The sequence below is a fragment of the Bombina bombina genome, chromosome 5 (assembly GCF_027579735.1).
Source record: "Bombina bombina isolate aBomBom1 chromosome 5, aBomBom1.pri, whole genome shotgun sequence".
NCBI classification, from domain to species: Eukaryota; Metazoa; Chordata; class Amphibia; order Anura; family Bombinatoridae; genus Bombina; species Bombina bombina.
Window position 1 is genome coordinate 888436846 of NC_069503.1, and position 24167 is coordinate 888461012.

At 38.0% G+C, this 24167-nt stretch overlaps 1 protein-coding gene across 1 annotated transcript in view; it reads left to right on the forward strand.

Moving 5' to 3' along the window:
- The first annotated feature begins 5118 nt into the window (after window positions 1–5118).
- Window positions 5119–24167, forward strand: part of LOC128661649 (aquaporin-4-like) — a 97738-nt gene continuing 78689 nt past the window's right edge. The window contains exon 1 of the mRNA XM_053715878.1: window positions 5119–5502. Coding sequence (XP_053571853.1) covers window positions 5122–5502 — 381 coding nt within the window. The 5' untranslated portion in view covers window positions 5119–5121. The remainder of the gene's footprint in view (window positions 5503–24167) is intronic.

A 24167-nucleotide genomic window follows, 5' to 3' on the forward strand; every position in this document is an offset into this window, starting at 1 on the left:
TATGACCGGGGTGCTAGGACAGCCTCTGCGGAGCTGGGAATTTTTTTGCCACGTTACTGGACGCTCATGCGCAATGCCTGTAGGCTAATGCATCCTTTAAAGGAGGTGACAAACCTAGTCAGTCACACCGAAGGCACCATCAGCGACATCATACCATTTGTTTTCTTCCTGGAGCGTGCCCTGCGAAGAGTGCTGGATCAGGCCGTAGATGAGCATGAAGAGGAAGAGTTGTGGTCACCATCAGCCTTATCAGCATCGCTTGCTGGACCTGAGGCAATGCTGGAAGAGGATTGTGAGAAAGAGGAGTCAGAGGAGGAATGTGGCTTTGAGGAGGAGGAGGAGAAAGACCAACCACAACAGGCATCCTAGGTGCTCGTTGTCACCTATCTGGTACCCGTGGTGTTGTACGTGGCTCGGGGGAAGAACATACCTTCAGTGAGATCACTGAGGACGAGGAACGGGACATGAGTAGCTCGGCATCCAACCTTGTGCAAATGAGGTCTTTCATGCTTTTGTGCCAGTTGAAGGACCCTCGTATAAAAAGTCTGAAGGAGAACGACCTGTACTGGATGTCCACGCTACTAGATCCCCAGTATAAGCAGAAAGTGCCTGAAATGTTACCGAATTACCGCAAGTCGGAAAGGATGCAGCAGTTCCAAAATAAATTAAAAAGTATGCTTTAAGGGTGATGTCACAGCACAACGGGAATCTAACAGGGGAAGAGGTGAAAGTAATCCTCCTCCTCCCACGACCACGCCGGCAAGGACAGGACACTTTACAGATGTGTTGTTGATGGAGGACATGCGGAGCTTTTTAAGTCCTACGCATCGCCACAGCCCTTCGGGGTCCACCCTCAGAGAACGACTCGACCGACAGGTAGCAGACTACCTCGCCTTAACTGCAGATATCGACACTCTGAGGAGCGATAAACCCCTTGACTACTGGGTGTGCAGGCTTGACCTGTGGCCTGAGCTATCCCAATTTGCGATAGAACTTATGGCCTGCCCCGCTTCAAGTGTCCTGTCAGAAAGGACCTTCAGTGCAGTAGGAGGTATTGTCACTGAGAAGAGAAGTCGCCTAGGTCAAAAAAGTCTAGATTACCTTACCTTTATTAAGATGAATGAGGGATGGATCCCGAAGGGACTGAAAGTGGGTGATACATTCGACTAAAAAAGGCCTGATGAGATGAGCTGCCTTGGGCTAAAAATGGTCCACATGCTGCTGTATTTTATCTCTGAATGCCGGATGACTTGCGTGACTTATCCGCCACCAACTAGGGTTCAAGCCGCAATATTTTAGGGCACTTTCTGCCTGGGAAACAAACATCAATTTTTCTGGCCTCTGGTGCTGCACTGTGGCTTCAAAAACTAAACAAAAAAAAAGGCACATAACAGGGATTAAACTGATAGGAATAGTACTACTTAACACACCTTATAATAACGCTGAGAGAGGCAACGCAGAGAGAGGAGTCTGAAGAAGAGTAGTCAAAGGAGGAAGGTGGCTTTGAGGAGGTGGAAGACCAAACACAGCAGGCATCCCAGGGGGCTTGTTGTCACCTTTCGGGGACCCTTGGTGTTGTACGTGGCTGGGTGGAGGAAGAGACCTTCAATGACATCAGTGAGGACAAGGAACGGGACATGGCTAGCTTGGTATCCAACCTTGTGCAAATGGGGAGTTTGCGGTTGTGCAAATGGACTGTTTGCGGTTGTTTGCGGTGCGTTAAACGGGGAGTTTGGTCTGTCACTGTGAAGCGGGCGTAACCCTTACACTACCTGATCGATACAACATCATACCTGATGTTTTAAAGCACGTTATTCCAAACAATTTAGGAATGTTAGGTGATTTATGACCTTTATGGATTAAAACCAGACTCTGCATCAACTATGTAATTTTCCATGGGAGTTTTGCCATGGATCCCCCTCCAGCATTCAAAATTCATTTTAAAGAACTTTCCAATTTACTTTTATCATCAAATTTGCTTTGTTCTCTTGGTATTCTTAGTTGAAAGCTAAACCTAGGCTCATATGCTCATTTATAAGCCCTTAAAGGCCACCTCTTATCTTAATGCTTTTGACAGTTTTTCACAGCTAGAGGGCATCAGTTTATGGGTGCCATATAAAAAAAAACATTGTGCTCACGCCGGTGGAGTTACTTATGAGAGAACACTTATTGGCTAAAATGCAAGTCTGTCTAAAGAATTAAAATAAGGGGGCAGCCTGCAGAGGCTTAGATACACGGTAATCACAGGGGTAAAAAGTATATTAATTTAACAGTGTTAGTTATGCAAAACTGTGTAATGGGTAATAAAGGGATTATATATCTGTTTAAACAATAACAATTAACCCCTTAACGACCAAGGACGTACCAGGTACATCCTGCAAAAACTGTCAGTTAGTGATAATGGACGTACCTGGTACGTCCTTGGTGTAATTGTGTGCTGGAAGTGATTGCAATCGCTTCCAGCAGCTCTCAGGGTATTACAGTGATGCCTCGATATTGAGGCATCCTGCAATGCCCTTTTTCAAGCATCTGATGCAGAGAGAGCCACTCTGTGGCCCTCTCTGCACCGGTAGCAATGGTGCAGATCGTTGGTGGGTGGGAGCTTAGCAGGGAGGCTGGTGGGCGGCCCATCGCTACCCGGCATCCGGTTCCTGTATGTGCAATGTGCACACCGGGTGCGGGGGCGGCCCACGGCAAATCATCTACCCCCTTAGTTTGTCACTTTGTGGATAATTAAATTCTTTTAGTTTAGGCTTGTGGGGTTGAATGTCGGCAGTAGCCAGTTCTGTGGGGGGGCGTCTGCATGCAGCAACCATTACCACCAATGATCCCTGAATTGCAGAGTGAGAGGGAGGGGGGGGGAATTCAAATATAAATAAATATCAAAGGATCTGAGAGGGGGAGGGGGTATTGAAGGGGGGCAGCTACACTACAGAAAAATCTATCATTTATAAAAAAAAAAGAAATACTTTGTTTTTGCGAGCAAACTGGATACTGGCAGACAGCTGCCAGTACCCAAGATGGCGGCAAATAGGTAGCGGGGGGGGGGTGTGTGTGTGTGTGTGCGGTTAGAGAGCTGTTTGGGGGGGGGGGGGGATCAGGGAGGTTGGGAGCTAAGGGGGGTCCATCACAGCTAAATAGATTTTTAAAAAAATAAATAAAAAAAAACTTATATTTTAGTACTGGCAGACTTTCTGTCAGTACTTAAAATGGCGGGACAATTGTGGGGTGGGGGAGGGAAGAGAGCTGTTTGGGAGGGATCAGGGGGTGGGATGTGTCAGGTAGGAGGCTGACCTCTACACTAAAGCTAAAATTAACCCTGCAAGCTCCCTACAAGCTACCTAATTAACCCCTTCACTGCTGGGCATAATACAAGTGTGATGCACAGCAGCATTTAGCAGCCTTCTAATTACCAAAAACCAATACCAAAGCCATATAAGTCTGCTATTTCTGAACAAAGGGGATCCCAGAGAAGCATTTACAACCATTTGTGCCATAATTGCATAAGCTGTTTGTAAATAATTTCAGTGAGAAACCTAAAGTTTGTGACAAAAGTTGTGAAAAAGTGAATGATTTTTTTTATTTGATCGCATTTGGGTTGTCTTCTAAAAAAATATATATACATGTCAAGGGATATTCAGAGATTCCTGACAGATATCAGTGTCCCAATGTAACTATCACTAATTTTGAAAAAAAGTGGTTTGGAAATAGCAAAGTGCTACTTGTATGTATTGCCCTATAACTTACAAAAAAAGCAAAGTACATGTAAACATTGAGTATTTCTAAACTCAGGACAAAATTTAGAAACTATTTAGCATGGGTGTTTATTGGTGGTTGTAGATGTGTAACAGATTTTGGGGGTCAAAGTTAGAAAAAGTTTTTTTTTTCATTTTTTCCTCATATTTTAGAATTTGTTTTATAGTAAATTATAAGATATGATAGAAATAATGGTATCTTTAGAAAGTCCATTTAATGGCGAGAAAAACGGTATATAATATGTGAGGGTACAGTAAATGAATAAGAGGAAAATTACAGCTAAACACAAACACAGCAGAAATGTTAAAATAGCCTTGGTCCCAAACGGTCAGAAAATGGAAAAGTGCTGTGGTTATTAAGGGGTTAATGGCAGTGCTTACTGGAGATCCATGTTTATATTTAAATTTCATTGACTTTATTGTAATGATGAGAGTGATATATTGGTGTTAGGCTAGTACCAATTCTTATAGGCTTTTTAACAATATTGCCACTGCACTTTACAGATTGTCTAGCAATCTTATTAGCAGGCATTTTACAATATTACTAATGGATATATGGGTTGGACTATTTTCTTGCCAACACTAGGATTCAGGCTATTAATCTTTAAATAATACATTAATATTTTGCTGCTATGTCATTTTCTCTTTTATTGTATACAAATGTGATTAATACAGTGTATATGATGACTAATGTACTTGACAAGGAACTGCTAATTTACTTACAGCTGGATAATGGAATTGTCTTTAGATACTTGTACGTAAGATGCTGTGAATATATGATAACGGATCCGTTAAATACCCAAATAAAAGCTGATAACATAATCATTGTCCATGTTTTCAGTGCTGCACTCTTTTAACAATAAATACATATCTTCTTTCAAATATCTATCTATCTATTTAATCTATCTGGCTGTCTCTCTGTGTCTGACTGTCTATTTGTCTGTCCATCTGTCTGTCTATTTATTTGTCTAATCATTCAATTAACAACAAGAATTGACCAAATAGCAGAACTGAAACAGCAATTATAATATCAGGTAACCATTGCCAATATTAAAACTAAAAACATCCTTTTTTAACTATGTCCTTAACGAAAATGTTGCAATATCAAGAGAGCTCCTCCAAATATCAGCTAGTGCAAACTGAGCATTCAGGGACATCTCTATCTTCTTTCTAAACAGGACTTTTGGGTAACATAATCTGCCTTGTTATTGATATATCAAATGTATAGACTTAATCTACCTTTCCAATGAACTACAAAATATGTCCTATAGCCATTGTATTCAGACCCAGTTATAAAAGACTGTACACATTCATAATGTTCACAATGCTTAAAAAATATTTGTGTTCCAGGAGTGAAGATTAAATCATGGTGGCATTTAAAGGAGTTTGGACTCAACCATTCTGGAAAGCTGTCTCAGGGGAATTTTTGGCCATGTTTATTTTTGTCATTCTCAGCCTTGGGTCAACAATCAACTGGAGCAGTGCAGATAGTCCTCAACCTACAGACTGTGTTCTTATATCACTTTGCTTTGGGTTTAGTATTTTTACTATGGTGCACTGCTTTGGACATATCAGTGGAGCTCATATTAACCCTGTTGTAACTTTAGCAATGGTGTGTACCAGGAAGATAAGCCTAGCCAAATCAATATTCTACATTATTTCACAATGCCTAGGAGCCATTACAGGAGCAGGACTGTTATTCATTATTACACCAATAAATGTGGTTGGGAACTTAGGTGTTACAGAGGTAAATACATGTTTTAAAGTTAAATAAAATGTTACTTTTATTATAGAATTCATATTTACAAACATATTTTACAAACTTATATCAACTGTTGACCCTGAGATATCACAACTTTTATCTCAAAATATTACAAATTATTGTATGCAATTTCGAAATTATTATACAGCTCTGGAAACATTGAAGAGACCACTGCAAAAGTATCAGTTTCTCGAGTTTAACTATTTAAACTACTGACAATATTTCTCTTAAATTGTAAATAAAAATATAGTCATTTAGGTAATTTTTTTTGCAGAAAATGATAACTATTTAAAAGCCATAAAACAGCCAGGATTGGCATAATGTCACAAAACAGCAATGTGAAAGACTGGTGGAGAGAATGCCAAGACGCATTAAAGTTGTGAAAATCAGGGTTATTCCACCAAATAATGATTTCTGAACTCTTACTAAGTTAAACGTTAGTATTGTGTTTAGAAATGAATATGAACTTGTTTTCTTTGCATTATTCAAGGTCTGAAAACACTACATCTTTTTTTTTTATGTTGTTGACCAGTTTCATTTTCTGCAAATACATGCTCTAAATTACAGTCTGCTAGATTACAAGTGTTGGGGTACGGCGTTTAACGCTAAAAAAAATGGCCATTCCAGCGTAATGGCTAGGAACGCATATTACGAGTCGTGTCAGTGTAGCTATACCGTAAGCATTTTAGCCTGTAACGCAACGTCAATTCTGCACTCAAAATTTTTTTTTTTTCGTGTGGGATTTTCACAGCGCCGGTATTACTGGTTGTGCATTAAGGCTAAAAGCTTTCATTATGCTCTATACCGACACGATCCATACCGCCATCTGAGAGCAGTAGTTATGGATTTTGCGAAACAAAAATGTTTCACAAAACTCATAGCTTAAAGGGACACTAAACCCAAACATTTTCTTTAATAATTCAAGTAGAGAATAAAATTTTAAACAACATTCCAATTTACTTCTATTATCTAATTTGCTTCATTTTTAGATATCCTTTGTTGAAGAAATAACAATTCACATGGGTGAGCCAATCACATGAGGCATCTATCAGCAGCTCCTGAGCATATCTAGATATGCTTTTAAGGAAAGTATATCAAGAGAGTAAAGCAAATTAGATAATAGAAGTTTATTAGAAAGTTGTTTAAAATTGCATGCTCTTTCTAAATCATTTAAGAAAAAAAATGGGTTTCATGACCCTTTAAATGTTACAAAGTACACCAACACCCATAAACTACATATTAACCCCTAAGCCCCCACCCCCACATCGCAAATACTATATTAACATTATTAACCCCTAATCCGCTGCTCCTCGACATCGCAGACACTATAATAAAGCTATTAACCCCTAAGCCGCCGCTACCTGACATCGCCGACACTATAATAAAGTTATTAACCCCTAAACCTACGGCCTCCCACATCGTTGCCACTAAATAAACCTATTAAACCCTAAACCTCCGCCCCCCCCACATCACCGCTACTAAATAAACCTGATAACCCCTAAACCTCCGGCCCCCCACATTGCCCCTACTAAATAAAGCTATTAACCCATAAGACGCCGCTACCCGACATCGCTGACACTATAATAAAGTTATTAACCCCTAAACCTATGGCCTCCCACATCGTTGCCACTAAATAAACCTATTAACCCCTAAACCGCCGGCCCCCCCCACATTGCCGCAACTAAATAAACCTATTAACCTCTAAACCTCCGCCCCCCACATCGCCGCTACTAAATAAACCTGGTAACTCCTAAACCTCCAGTCCCCCACATTGTGGCCACTAAATAAACTTATTAACCCCTAAACCTCCTGCCCACCCCATCTTCGCTACTAAATAAACCTATTAACCCCTAAACCTCCGGCCCCCCACATCACCCCTACTAAATAAACCTATTAACCCCTAAACCGCCAGCCCCCCCACATTGCAAAACACTAAATTAAACTATTAACCCCTAACTTAAAATTTAAATTACAATATAACTATCTTAAAAAAAAAAAAAAAACTTGCCTGTGAAATAAAAATAAACCTAACATTAAACTATAAATTAACCTAACATTAGTATTGTAATAAAATAAAAACATACTACCAATTAAAAAATCTAAATTACAAATTTAAAAAAACCTAACACTACTAAAAAATTAAAAAATCTAAAATTACAAAAAATAATAAACAGTAAATTACGAAAAATAAAATACACTAAGCTTACAAAAAATAATAAACAAAATTATCAAAAATAAAAATAATTACACCTAATCTAATAGCCCTATAAAAATAAAAAAGCTCGCCCAAAATAAAAACACCCCCTAGTCTACAATAAAATACCAATAGCCCTTAAAAGGGCCTTTTGTAGGGCATTGTCCTAAGTTAAACAGCACTTTTACCTGTAAAGGGTCATTTGTATGGGCATTACCCTTAAAAAGGGCATTCAGCTCTTTTTCACTGTCCTTAAAAGGGCATTTACAAAAGCCCAAAGCTCTAATCTAAAAAAAAAAAAAACACCCAAAAAAAAATAATGAAAAATCATCCATCTCGGGGACGTCTTCTATCTTCATCCCGGCGGCATGGAGTGGAGCTATCCTGGAAGCTGATCCCATCCTGCGCGGTCACCGCTGTATATTGAAGTTGAATGCAAGGTAGCCGTTTCAAAATGGTTACCTTGCATTCCTATTGGCTGATTTGAACAGCGAATAGGATTTCAGAAGCTCTCATTCTATTGGCTGATTTAAATTTGAAGAATCAAATCAGCCAATAGGAATGCAAGGTACACCATTTTGAAACGGCTACCTTGCATTCAACTTCAGTGTACGGTGGTGACCATATGAAGAGGACGCTCCGCGCTGGATGGGATCAGCTTCCAGGATAGCTCTGCGCCACCGGGATGAAGATAGAAGACGTCCCCGAGATAGATGAAGGTGTCTCCGCCTGGATGAAGACTTCTCGCCGCCTGGATGAAGATGGATGTCCGGACTTCAGGAACCGTGAGTAGATATTCTGGGTTTAGTGTTAGTTCTTCTTTTCATTTTTTTTTTTTTTTTTTTTTTTAGATTAAGGCTTTGGGCTTTTGTAAAAGAGCTGAATGCTCTTTTAAGGGCAGTGAAAAAAACTGAATGCCCTTTTAAGGGCAATGCCAATACAAATGCCCCTTTAGGGCAATGGATAGCTTAGGTTTTTTTTAGAGTTAGGTTTTTTATTTTGGGGGGTTTGTTGGGTGGTGGGTTTTACTGTTCGGGGGAAAGGTAAAAGATCTGTTTAACTTAGGGCAAAGCCCTACAAAAGGCCCTTTCAAGGGCTGTTGGTAGTTTATTGTAGGCTAGGGGGTGTTTTTATTTTGGGGGGCTTTTATATTTTTATAGGGCTTAGATTAGGTGTAATTGTTTTATTTTTGATAATTTTGTGTATTATTTTTTGTAAGCTTAGTGTATTTTATTTTTTGTAATTTAGTGTTTATTATTTTTTGTAATTTTAGATTTTTTTATTTTTTTCGTAGTGTTAGGTATTTTTAAATTTGTAATTTAGATTTTTTAATTGGCAGTATTTTTTATTTTATTAGAATAGTAATGTTAGGTTAATTTATAGTTTAATGTTAGGTTTATTTTTATTTCACAGGTAAGTTTTTATTTATTTTAAGATAGTTATATTGTAATTTTAATTTACGTTAGGGGTGTAAGGTTTAGGGGTTAATAGTTTAATTTAGTGTTTTGCGATGTGGGGAGCCTGGCGGTTTAGGGGTTAATAGGTTTATTTAGTAGCAGGGATGTGGGGGCTAGAGGTTTAGGGGTTAATAGTTTTATTTAGTAGCGGCGGTGTGGGGGGCCAGAGGTTTAGGGGTTAATAGGTTTATTTAGTGGCGGCGATGTGGGAGGCCGGAGGTTTAGTGGTTAATAACTTTATTATAGTGTCAGTTAGGGAAAGCGTGCACAAGCACGTCAAAGCAGCCCTTGGATTTTGTGCGGTATGGAACTTAACGCCACCATATCGCACGCACAAGGAGGCTTTTCAGTAACTCGTAATGGCAGCGCTATGGAGAGTGAAATATGGCTACTTTTTGGCGTTAGTTTCGCACCCTGTTTAGCGCAAAACTATTAATCTATGTGAGTATTTTTATTTGGAATTTGGGAGAAATGTTGTCAGTAGTTTATAGAATAAAACAAAAAACATAATTTATGTAATAATTTACCTGATAAATTAATTTCTTTCATATTGGCAAGAGTTTATGAGCTAGTGACGTATGGGATATACAATCCTACCAGGAGGGGCAAAGTTTCCCAAACCTCAAAATGCCTATAAATACACCCCTCACCCCACCCACAATTCAGTTTAATGAATAGCCAAGTAGTGGGGTGATAAAGAAAGGAGTAAAAAGCATCAACAAAGGAATTTGGAAATAATTGTGCTTTATACAAACAAATCATAACCACCATAAAAAGGGAGGGCCTCATGGACTCTTGTCAATATGAAAGAAATGAATTTATCAGGTACATTTTTACATAAATTATGTTTTCTTTCATGTAATTGGCAAGAGTCCATGAGCTAGTGACGTATGGGATATCAATACCCAAGATGTGGAACTCCACGCAAGAGTCACTAGAGAGGGAGGGATAAAAATAAAGAACAGCCATTTTCCGCTGAAAAAATAATCCACAACCCAAATTATAAGTTTATTCTTAAATTACAAGTAAAACTTAAAACATAAGCAGAAGAATAAAACTGAAACAGCTGCCTGAAGAACTTTTCTACCAAAAACTGCTTCTGAAGAAGCAAATACATCAAAACGGTAGAATTTAGTAAATGTATGCAAAAAGGACCAAGTTGCCGCTTTGCAAATCTGGTCAACTGAAGCTTCATTCTTAAAAGCCCACAAACTGGAGACTGATCTAGTAGAATGAGCTGTAATTCTCTGAGGCGGGGCCTCACCCAACTCCAAATAAGCTTGAGGAATCAAAAGCTTTAACCAAGAAGCCAAGGAAATAGCAGAAGCCTTCTGACCTTTCCTAGAACCAGAAAATAAAACAAATAGACTAGAAGTCTTCCTGAAATCTTTAGTAGCTTCAACATAATATTTCAAAGCTCTCACCACATCCAAAGAATGTAAGGATCTTTCCAAAGGATTCTTAGGATTAGGACACAAGGAAGGGACAACAATTTCTCTACTAATGTTGTTAGAATTCATAACCTTAGGTAAAAATTCAAATGAAGTCCGCAAAACCGCCTTATCCTGATGAAAAATCAGAAAATGAGATTCACAAGAAAGAGCAGATAGCTCAGAAACTCTTCTAGCAGAAGAGATGGCCAAAAGCAACAACACTTTCCAAGAAAGTAGTTTAATGTCCAAAGAATGCATAGGCTCAAATGGAGGAGCCTGTAAAGCCCTTAAAACCAAATTAAGACTCCAAGGAGGAGAGATTGATTTAATGATAGGCTTGATACAAACCAAAGCCTGTACAAAACAGTGAATATCAGGAAGTTTGGCAATCTTCTGTAAAATAAAACAGAAAGAGCAGAGATTTGTCCCTTCAAAGAACTTGCAGACAAACCCTTATCCAAACCATCCTGAAGAAACTGTAAAATTCTAGGAATTCTAAAAGAATGCCAAGAAAATTTATGAGAGGAACACCATGAAATATAAGTCTTCCAAACTCGATAATAAATCTTTCTAGAGACAGATTTATGAGCTTGTAACATACAGAGAGTGCAGAATTATTAGGCAAGTTGTATTTTTGAGGATTAATTTTATTATTGAACAACAACCATGTTCTCAATGAACCCAAAAAACTCATTAATATCAAAGCTGAATAGTTTTGGAAGTAGTTTTTAGTTTGTTTTTAGTTATAGCTATGTTAGGGGGATATCTGTGTGTGCAGGTGACTATTACTGTGCATAATTATTAGGCAACTTAACAAAAAACAAATATATACCCATTTCAATTATTTATTTTTACCAGTGAAACCAATATAACATCTCAACATTCACAAATATACATTTCTGACATTCAAAAACAAAACAAAAACAAATCAGTGACCAATATAGCCACCTTTCTTTGCAAGGACACTCAAAAGCCTGCCATCCATGGATTCTGTCAGTGTTTTGATCTGTTCACCATCAACATTGCGTGCAGCAGCAACCACAGCCTCCCAGACACTGTTCAGAGAGGTGTACTGTTTTCCCTCCTTGTAAATCTCACATTTGATGATGGACCACAGGTTCTCAATGGGGTTCAGATCAGGTGAACAAGGAGGCCATGTCATTAGATTTTCTTCTTTTATACCCTTTCTTGCCAGCCACGCTGTGGAGTACTTGGACGCGTGTGATGGAGCATTGTCCTGCATGAAAATCATGTTTTTCTTGAAGGATACAGACTTCTTCCTGTACCACTGCTTGAAGAAGGTGTCTTCCAGAAACTGGCATTAGGACTGGGAGTTGAGCTTGACTCCATCCTCAACCCGAAAAGGCCCCACAAGCTCATCTTTGATGATACCAGCCCAAACCAGTACTTCACCTCCACCTTGCTGGCGTCTGAGTCGGACTGGAGCTCTCTGCCCTTTACCAATTCAGCCACGGGCCCATCCATCTGGCCCATCAAGACTCACTCTCATTTCATCAGTCCATAAAACCTTAGAAAAATCAGTCTTGAGATATTTCTTGGCCCAGTCTTGACGTTTCAGCTTGTGTGTCTTGTTCAGTGGTGGTCGTCTTTCAGCCTTTCTTACCTTGGCCATGTCTCTGAGTATTGCACACCTTGTGCTTTTGGGCACTTCAGTGATGTTGCAGCTCTGAAATATGGCCAAACTGGTGGCAAGTGGCATCTTGGCAGCTGCACGCTTGACTTTTCTCAGTTCATGGGCAGTTATTTTGCGCCTTGGTTTTTCCACACGCTTCTTGCGACCCTGTTGACTATTTTGAATGAAATGCTTGATTGTTCGATGATCACGCTTCAGAAGCTTTGCAATTTTAAGAGTTCTGCATCCCTCTGCAAGATATCTCACTATTTTTGACTTTTCTGAGCCTGTCAAGTCCTTCTTTTGACCCATTTTGCCAAAGGAAAGGAAGTTGCCTAATAATTATGCACACCTGATATAGGGTGTTGATGTCATTAGACCACACCCCTTCTCATTACAGAGATGCACATCACCTAATATGCTTAATTGGTAGTAGGCTTTCGAGCCTATACAGCTTGGAATAAGACAACATGGATAAAGAGGATGATGTGGTCAAAATACTCATTTGCCTAATAATTCTGCACTCCCTGTAGTATTAATCATTGAGTCAGAGAAACCTCTATGACTTAGCACTAGGCGTTCAATTTCCACACCTTCAAATTTAAGGATTTGAGATCCTGATGGAAAAACGGACCTTGAGACAATAGGTCCGGCCTTAACGGAAGTGGCTAAGTTGGCAACTGGACATCAGAACAAGATCCGCATACCAAAACCTGTGAGGCGATGCTGGGGCCACCAGCAACACAAACAATTGTTCCATGATGATTTTGGAGATCACTCTTGGAAGAAGAACCAGAGGCGGGAAAATATAAGCAGGTTGATAACACCAAGGAAGTGTCAATGCATCCACTGCTTCCGCCTGAAAATCCCTGGACCTGAACAGGTATCTGGGAAGTTTCTTGTTTAGATGAGAGGCCATCAGATCTATCTCTGGAAGACCCCACATCTGAACAATCTGAGAAAACACATCTGGATGGAGAGACCACTCCCCCGGATGTAAAGTCTGACGGCTTAAATAATCCACCTCCCAATTGTCTACACCTGGGATATGCACCGTAGAAATTAGACAGGAGCTGGATTCCGCCCAAACAAGTATCTGAGATACTTCTTTCATAGCTTGGGGACTGTGAGTCCCACTCTGATGATTGACATATGCCACTGTTGTGATATTGTTTGTCTGAAAACAATTGAATGGTTCTCTCTTTAACATAGGCCAAAACTGAAGAGCTCTGAGAATTGCATGGAGTTCTAAAATATTGATTGGTAATCTTGCCTCTTGAGATTTCCAAACCCCTTGTGCTGTCAGAGATCTCCAAACAGCTCCTCAACCTGAAAGACTTGCATCTGTTCACAGTCCAGGTTGGCCGAACAAAAGAAGCCCCTTGAACTAAACGCTGGTGATTTAACCACCAGATCAGAGAGTGTCGAACATTGGGATTTAAGGATATTAATTGTGATATCTTTGTATAATCCCTGCACCATTAATTCAGCATACAAAGCTGAAGAGGTCTCATGTGAAAATGAGCAAAGGGAATCGCGTCCGATGCTGCAGTCATGAGACCTAAAACTTCCATGCACATAGCCACTGAAGGGAATCACTGGGACTGAAGGTGCCGACAGGCTGCAACCAATTTTAAATGTCTCTTGTCTGTTAGAGACAGAGTCATGGACACTGAATCTATCTGGAAGCGTAAAAAGGAGACCCTTGTCTGAGGAATCAAGAAACTTTTTGGTAAATTGATCCTCCAACCATGTTTCCGAAGAAACAACACTAGTTGATTTGTGTGAGATTCTGCAGAACGTAAAGACTGAGCTAGTACCAAGATATCGTCCAAATAAGGAAACACTGCAATACCCTGCTCTCGGATTATAGAGAGCAGGGCACCGAGAACATTTGAAAAGATTCTTGGAGCTGTTGCTAGGCCAAACGGAAGAGCAACAAATTGGTAATGCTTGTCTAGAAAAGAGAATCTCAGGAACTGATAATGATCTGGATGAATCGGAATATGAAGGTATGCATCCTGCAAGTCTATTGTGGACATATAATGTTCTTGCTGAACATAAGGCAGAAAAGTCCTTATTGTTACCATCTTGAAAGTTGGTACTCTTACATAACTATTCAAAATTTTCAGATCCAGATTTTGTCTGAATGAATCTTCAGTCTTTGGAACAATGAATAGATTTGAATAAAACCCCAAACCCTGCTCCTGAAAAGGAACTGGCATGATTACCCCTGATAACTCCAGGTCTGGAATACACTTCAGGAAAGCCTGTGCTTTTACTGGATTTGCTGGGATACGTGAGAGAAAAAATATTCTCACAGGAGGTCTTACTCTGAATCCTATTCAATACCCTTGAGAGACAATGCTCTGAATCCAATGATTTTGGACATAATTTATCCAAACATCCTTGAAAAACCTTAATCTGCCCCCTACCAGCTGAGCTGGAATGAGGGCCACACCTTCATGCGGACTTAGGGGCTGACTTTGGTTTCTTAAATGGCTTGGATTTATTCCAATTTGAGGAAGGCTTCCAATTGGAAACAGATTCCTTGGGGGAAGTATTAGGTTTTTGTTCTTTATTTTGATGAAAGGAACGAAAACGGTTAGAATCCTTAGATTTACCCTTAGGTTTTTTATCCTGAGGCAAAAAACTCCCTTCCCCCCAGTAACAGTTCAAATAATACAATCCAACTGAGAACCAAATAAATTATTACCTTGGAAAGAAAGAGATAGCAATCTAGACTTAGATGTCATATCAGCATTCCAAGATTTAAGCCGCAAAGCTCTTCTAGCTAAAATAGCTAAAGACATGGAACTAACATCAATTTTGATAATATCAAAAATGGAATCACAAATAAAATGATTAGCATGTTGCAGTAAGCGAACATTGATAGATACGTCAGAATCCAATTCTTGTTGCGTAAATTCTCCAACCAAAAAGTTGTTGCAGCTGCAACATCAGCCAAAGAAATTGCAGGCCTGAGAAGATGACGTGAATATAAATAGGCTTTCCTTAGATAAGATTCAAGTTTCCTATCTAAAGGATCTTTAAAAGAAGTACTATCTTCCATAGGAATAGTGGTACGTTTAGCAAGAGTAGAAATAGCCCCATCAACTTTTCCCAAAACTCTATTGAAATTGCTGGTAGAGGATACAATTTTTTAAACCTTGAAGAAGGAATAAAATAAGTACCCGGCTTATTCCATTCCTTAGAAATCATATCAGAAATAGCATCAGGAATAGGAAAAACCTCTGGAATAACCACATGAGGTTTGAAAACAGAATTTAAATGCTTACTAGTTTTAATGTCAAGAGGACTAGTTTCCTCAATATCCAAAGTAATTAACACTTCTTTTAACAAAGAACGTATATACTTCAGTTTAAAAAAATAAGTAGATTTGTCAGTTTCAATATCTGAGGAAGGATCTTCTGAATCAGATAGATCCTCATCAGAAGAGAATAATTCATTATGTTGTCGGTCATTTGAAATTTCATCAACCTTATGAGAAGTTTTAAAAGACCTTTTACACTTATTAGAAGGCAGAAAAGCAGACTGAGCCTTCTGAATAGAATCAGTAACAAATTCTTTAAAATTCATAGGTATATCATGTACGTTAGAAGTTGAAGGAACTGCAACCGGCAATGTACTATTACTGATGGACACATTATCTGCATGTAAAAGTTTATCATGACAACTAATACAAATGACATTCAGAGATATAATCTCCACAAGTTTACAACAAATGCACTTAGCTTTGGTAGAACCGATATCAGGCAGCAAAGTTCCAACAGATACTTCTGAGACAGGATCAGATTGAGACATCTTGCAAAATATAAAAGAAAAAACAACATATAAAGCAAAATGATCAATTTCCTTATATGACAGTTTCAGAAATGGGAAAAAAATGCAAATAGCATAGCCCTCTGACATAGAAAAAGGCAAGAGGCAAATAGCAATGGGGTGAAAAAATAATGAAAAATGTTGGCGCCAAGTATGACGCACAACGTAACTGAAATTTTTTTGGCACCAACCATGTCCGCACACTCGCCTTACTAACGATGCAACCTTGTGTAAGGATCTCGGTGTCAAGTATGACTCCGGAAATGAAGAATGACGCATTAAAGTCTAGCATTTGGCGCAACCGCTGGCCTAATTCTGCCCGCAATCTGCAAATAAAATGTAGTCAATTTAAAACCCCAGGTAAGAAAAATATTTCTTAATATGTTTCTTTTCCCCAAATATGAAACTGACAGTCTGCAAAAAGGAAATACATGAACCTGACTCATGTCAAATATAAGTACAATACATATATTTAGAACTTTATATTAATGCATAAAGTGTCAAACCATAGCTAAGGTGTCTTAAGTAATAAAAACATACTTACCGAAAGACACCCATCCACATATAGCAGATAGCCAAACCAGTACTGAAACAGTTATCAGTAGAGGTAATGGTATATGAGAGTTTATCGTCGATCTGAAAAGGGAGGTAGGAGATGAATCTCTACGACTGATAACAGAGAACCTATGAAATAGATCTCACGTGAGGAAAACCATTGCCTTCAATAGGTGATACTCCCTTCACATCCCTCTGACATTCGCTGTACTCTGAGAGGAATCGGGCTTCAAAATGCTGAGAAGCGCATGTCAACGTAGAAATCTTAGCACAAACTTACTTCACCACCTCCATAGGAGGCAAAGTTTGTAAAACTGAATTGTGGGTGTGGTGAGGGGTGTATTTATAGGCATTTTGAGGTTTGGGAAACTTTGCCCCTCCTGGTAGGATTGTATATCCTATACGTCACTAGCTCATGGACTCTTGCCAATTACATGAAAGAAATGTTCATTTTATTTAAAAATGATACCAAAAATAGTGAAATCAGAGAAACTGATAAATTTGCAGTGGTCTCAATTTTTTTCCAGAGATGTATATTTTAGAGCATTGTTTTTCAAACCTGTCCTCAGGTCTCCCTAACAGGCCACGGTTTGTGGATATCTAAACTAGACCACAGGTGAAATAATCAGCTGATTAGTAACCATGGTTATTTTACCTGCTCTCATCCAAGGTAATCCAGAAAACCTGCCCTGTTGGGGAGGCCTGAGGACAGTTTTGAAAACCAGTGCTTTAGAGCATATATTTATTTTTACTGATTTTAGTAATACAGTGCCTATACAGTATATACTATTTTATTCCAAATTATTTTTATTTTGTATCATTGAACAATAATAATTTATTCAACTGGGTATCACATCATTTATTTTATCTCATCCAATAAAACAAACAAAACCAAAACAGCCACACCATTCAATGTCACCTCCAAATAGTTTACTGCATGTGGAAAAAAAAAATTAAAGTATACTTTGTGTCACAGCCCCCTCAATCCTGGCTACAACATATTAGTTACCATACTTTTCCTCTCTAAATGGCACCAGAACTCTATGCATTAATGCATTGACACATTGTAGCACTACAATTCTGCATGGATTACCATAATATTATCATGTATTTATCCACAAAATATAGAACATTATATGTAAGCATTGGCCTGTGATTAGGGATTGCAATCCTAAGGTATTAGAGTGTTACTTATGCCTGTTTATAGAAGTGCCCAAAATGTAAGGGATAGTCTAATAAGGACAGATATAGCATCTAAGTGTAAGCCAAGTATAGGTTTAATTAGTATGGTTGAAATAACAAGGAAGGTCCATAATTACGCTGAAGTCCTAAATTAGGGGAAATACATTTTACAAAGTCATTTCATAGGGCCTAATGATCAAAAACCTTACAGTACTGACAAGACTTCTTATATAATATCACCAGAGTGAAGAGATTTAGGTTATCATGCCCTCTAATTTAAATTTGTCTTCCACATCTCTATTTCTCTGCTTTTTTTCTCTCTCCAACTAATATTCATGCATTATAATCCTTCCTCTCCTTTCATTACCTCTATTCCTTTTTTACTCCTTTCCCATTTCCTGTACCCTCTATTTCTTTCTTTATTTTACTGTTTTGCCCTCATCTTCATGAGTGTTAGTTATTTAACACTGCCTGCTCTCTTGCCTCTGGCATTAAGATGCTAAAAAATATAGGGCAGGATTAAGCTATGAGCAAGCAGCAAAAAGATCGATGTGTTTAGCATTGGCCCCTACAGTTAGCCCCAATCCTCATCTGCCTTTGCTCCAAATGGGTCTTATCATGGACTATGGATCAGTACTCATGGACAAAGGGTGAAGGTAATACATGGGAGTCACCAGGGGAACAAGGATCGATTGGACAACATTGGTAATGAGCCAGCCCCTGAAGCGTCTATAGCCAGAAGTACACTGAGCCCTTTGGAATATGAGTAGGTATCAACTACATTCCCTGTTAAGCATATTTTAGCCCATTGCCCACAGACATATTATGCACTGCTATTATGCTATTATTATTTGTTTTCTTTATATGTTATGGTACATGGTGCATTACTCTATATCGGGCCAGATTACAAATGGCCCGCTCTTTGGTGCTTTCGCACACGCACAAACACCGGAAAAAGTAAACTTTTAATGCACACTGGTTAACGTGTATATTACAAGTTGAAAGAAAAATGTTTGTGCGTGAGCTAAGCCTAACACGTACTAACTTCAGGACTTCGGATATTGCGACCATGATAATTCCTTCTCCCTGTATAATGGAGATTGCAAACTGGAAAAAAACTAAAACTTATTGCTTGTGCTCTAACCTGAGAGGAGTTCATCCTACAGCGCTAACCCGAAGGTAGTTATGAATATTTTACATTCCAGTGTTCTTCACATAGAAGAAAATGTTCTATATATTTTAAAATAGATATTTCTATATATCTTTATGAATATATGTATAGGTATGGGTATATACAGATATATATATATATATATATATATATATATATATATATATATATAGGAATATCTGTTTAAAAAAACATATAATATTTTCCCCTGTGTAAAGAACATTGGAAAGTAAAATACATATACTGTAAAACAAATAATAAATAATAATAAAAATATTTTTTCTTGTTTTCAGGTATTTGAGTAGAAAGGACTCCAAAGTATAAATACTGTACATATGTATATATGTGTTTATATGTGTAATATGTATATATACATATGTATATATGTGTTTATATGTGTAATATGTATATATATATATATATATATATATATATATATATATATACATACACACACATGTATATGTATTTATCCATTATGACCATATACCATATACCTTTTAACCCTTATAACTTTTTTTTATATTTATATGATTATTTTTATTAGATAATGTATATATGAATGTAATGCTTTATTTTAATATATTTATGTTGTGTTTAATGCAACTATTTATTTAGCCCTATCCCTTTATGCAAAGTTTTCAGTCACGCTAACCCGACGAGCAAAAATGTAGTTCGCGCTAGTATGATCGTGTTCACTTTTAACTTGTAAAACACAAGTTAATGCAGGTGCGATATTTAAATATTGGATGCGCCGCTTGTAATCTAGACCATAGTTGGCAAGCTATTGTCCCTATGTTGAGCTTCAGAAATTAATTTGAATATAAACTGGAGCTATGAAAGTGGGATGTTGCTTAAAGGGACAGTAAAGTCAAAACTAAACTTTCATGATTCAGATAGGGCATGAAATTTTAAACAACTTTCCTATTTACTTTTATCATCAAATTTGCTTTGTTCCCTTGGTGGTATTTTTGAAAAGCTAAACCTAGCTAGGCTCAAACTGATTTCTAAACAGTTGAAAACCGCCTCCTAGCTCAGAGCATTTTGAAAGTTTTTCACAGTTAGACTGTGCTAGTTCACATGTGTCATATAGATAACATTGTGCTCACTCCCGTGAAGTTATTTACGAGTCTTTACTGATTGACTACACTGCATGTCTGTCAAAGGCACTTAGATAAGGAGGCTGTCTGCAAAGGCTTAGATACAAGGGAATCACAGAGGTAAAAAGTATATTAATATAACTGTGTTGGTTATGCAAAAACGGGGAATGGGTAATAAAGGGATTATCTATCTTTTTAAATAAGAAAAATTTTGGTGTAGACTGTCCCTTTAATGTATTACAGTGAAAGAAAAACATCAATATGGAATATTTTAGCTAAAATTACAGAACATTGCAGCTGACAATTCTGAGCAGCAGAACATTTATAACTACTGTTTGACTAAATGTATGGTTCATACTTTGCTGAAATTCAATTACTGAGGTATTTTACATATAAAACATAATTTATCAGTACAACAAATGTTATTTCAAGGAAATTGTGCAATTAAATTCAAATTATTTTACAGTTTTTATAACTGTGGTCATATAAATAATGTTTAGAATTTAAAATGTACAACACGTACCTCTTATATTGTATGTGTAAAGGAACAGCTTATTGATCAAAGAGTTATTCATTTTCTTTTTGACTTGTCACTCATTGTAAGCACACTAATACTTTTTGTTTTCTGGTGTGCTTTATCTGTCAGTTTTACAGCATGACTTCTGTAACCTAACAGCTTGCAGTTGTCATATTTTCTATACTTGAAAGGCAGTGTGAAAAGGATCTGTATCTGAATTGTTGTCATACATTTGATGGAAAGAGTATTCTAATAGCAGCAAGCAATTATAATGGTGTGCGGCAAACAAAGATTGCTGGGATATTTCATGGGTGCATGAAAACATTTCTGTCTCAAGTAGTATAGTACCTGAAGTAATAACAGTGAATAGATATTAGAAAAAGAAAGTGACAATTTATAGAAAGATTGAAGAATTCTCTTTAGCGTCAGGACTCAATGAGAATCCTGTTGAAGTGCAAGTAACTATGTCTTAGTGGTAAAACAAGCAAACATTGAAATGATTAAAAGTCAAATAAGGCCTAAAAAGTAATTTGGAAAGAAAATAGAAATAGAAAAAAACAGATAATATCAGTGGAAAAAACTAAATGTAATAATTGAACCTCAAATAGTAAGACGCATTCAAGGGAATTGCAAAACTCTGAATTTTGGTTTAAAACACCTCACAAATCTATCATAAAAATTGGTTTCACTGCCATTTGTGTGTTTTATAGAATACTAGTCCTAAAGCCCGTGTACACGGGCCATTTTTTGCAGTACAGCAGTCCCACCCCTTGCTCTCTCTCTATCCCCCCTCTCTTTTGCTCTCTCTTTCTCCCCTCTCTTTTGCTCTTTCTCTTTCTCCCCTCTCTTTTACTGTCTCTCTCCCCACTCTCTTTTGCTCTCTCTCTCCCCCCTCTCTTTTGCTCTCTCTCTCCCCCTCTCTTTTGCTCTCTCTCTCCCCCTCTCGTTTGCTCTCTCTCTCCCCCCTCTATTTTGCTGTCTCTCTCCCCCCTCTCTTTTGCTCTCTCTCTCCCCCCTCTCTTTTGCTCTCTCTTCCCCCTCTCTTTTGTTCTCTCTCTCCCCCCTCTCTTTTGCTCTCTCTCCCCCCTCTCTTTTGCGCTCTCTCTCCCCCTCTCTTTTGCGCTCTCTCCCCCTCTCTTTTGCTGTCTCTCTCCCCCTCTCTTTTGCTCTCTCTCTTCTCCCCCCTCTCTTTTGCTCTCTCTCTTCTCCCCCTCTCTTTTGCTCTCTCTCTCCCCCCTCTTCTGCTCTCTCTATCCACCCTCTTTAGAGCTCTCTGTCTCTTAGCAGCTGGCCCCGGTATCTGGCCATGCCTGTGTCACGCCCGCCCCCGCCCCGCGTCACGCCCAGTCCCACCCACATCACGCCCGGCCATGCCCACATCACGCCCAGTCACGCCCACGTCGCACCCATCCGGTCACGCCCACATCACACCCGCCCAGCCACGCCCACTCCACCACACATCACCAGGTTAGTTGGAAGGCCAGGTGTGTTTGTCCTCGCTCGCAGTCTCTACTACGCATGACAGCTTCAGACAAACACACTTGGCCTTTTATTATATAGGATAATAAAACCCATAAGGAATAGTATCAGCAATGCTATCAGTGATTTGTTATATTGATAGTACAATATAAAGTTTATTTTAAAGCATGCATATAACTACATTACTATAACACAGTCTCGCTAATTATTGGGGTTCCCCCCCAAAAAAAAATTGTGGATATGAAAGAAGAACATTTAAACAAATCCCTTTTTTTAATGAAAAAAATGTTAAATCCTATTAAAATATAAAGTGAAACTCGCATAAAACACATGATTGTGTACAAAAGTCCTGGAATTCTACAGGTCATTGATCAACAGGAACGACTCCCACAGAGAAAAGTTGGTATATTTAGCACACAAACATCCATATTTAAAATAAAAAAAAAAAACAACAAAAACATTGTAACATATTTTGATATATTTTGGGATGGATCAAACATTTAAGTATCATGTCTTTTTAATAATTTCATTTAGTTTATTTTATGATTGACATTTTTAAACCTTCAAACAAATTGCAAACATAATTTAACATTTGGATGATTGTATTAAATTAGTGTACACATTCCATAGTTTAAAAGAACAACTGGAACCTTTATTTATTAACAAGTAAAATGAGTATGCACAAGGTAATGACAAAAAAAAGGACTAACAGCCAAAATATGTAATTTTAAATAGGCAGAAAAGTGATTCGACAAGTTTATGGTGTAAACCCAAAACTTCTTTAACAAGCTGCTGGAAAGAGTGCTTTATTACTCATGGAATACCATTGTCAAATTGATCCCATAGCATATCAGAGGAGAATTCAAACAACCAATGCATTTGAAAATCATTAAAGGGACATACAACTCAAAATTGTTCTTTCATGACTCAGATAAAGCATTGAGTTTTGAACAACTTTCCAATTTACCTCTGTTATCTAATTTGCTAGTTAGTCTCAGGAGCAGAAATATATTACTAGGAGCTACTGTAGGTGCTAATAGGTGACTGCACATATATGCCTCTTTTCATTGGCTCGCTTGATGGGTTCAGCTAACTTCCAGTAATGCATTTCTGATCCTTCAACAAACAATGCCAAGATAACAAAGCAAATTTTATAATACAAGTACATTGGAAAGTTGTTTAGAATTGCATGCTCTATCTGAATTGTTAAAAGAAAAAAAATTGGATTTCATATCCCTTAAATAACTAACTTATTGTGGAGTTTTTAAACGTTTTGAAAAGGATTTGAATTCAAAACTCCAGGAGAACCCAATAATTCCACTTATCAAGGAAATTCACAATAATTGTAATTGGGCCCATATTTGGAATATTTCCTTTTCTAACATGTTCCATGTGCACGACAAGAACAGGTTGTCATGCAAATATCTGCCTGTGAGCTAAGAATCCCTTCAAGTCACCACGAACATGCATGTTGACATCACAGAGGGGTGGGACCGGGAAGTGACAGACAGTAAAGGGAGCTGGATGGGGGAGGGGTTGTTCAAACGCTTCAATCCCAGCTCCCTTACAAGCCACAGACCTCCCAAACCCATTATTTGAAAGAGAATTGCTTGATGTTTCAAATGGTAGGAGTCTTGGAAAGCCTGTTTAGTCAGGTGATCACTATGGTAACAGAGATGACCTTGCAAGAAAAAAAAAGTGCTTTTATTTATGAACTGGCACAAATAAGCCCCTCTAGTTTAAATTATAACCCCCAAAAGCCTTTATAAAGAACATTTAAATCTGCTTAGCACATGGGTTGTGAAACAAGCTTTGCAGGGAAGACATTAATTACTGTAAATATAATAAGCATATTTTGATTTAAACATTAATTAAAAAATAATATTAAGTACCATCAATCAGAAAATGTACTTTTTGGAAATAGTGGAAGAAATTTCCAAATTATATTGGTTAAACAAATCATGATTTATTTTATTATAAACATGTTTGTAAATGTTTCCCAACCCCTGGTATGTACATTCAACTGATTATTTGAGTTTGTACTTGGTCTAAAATGGGGGTGAATGACTGCACTGACATAGTTTGA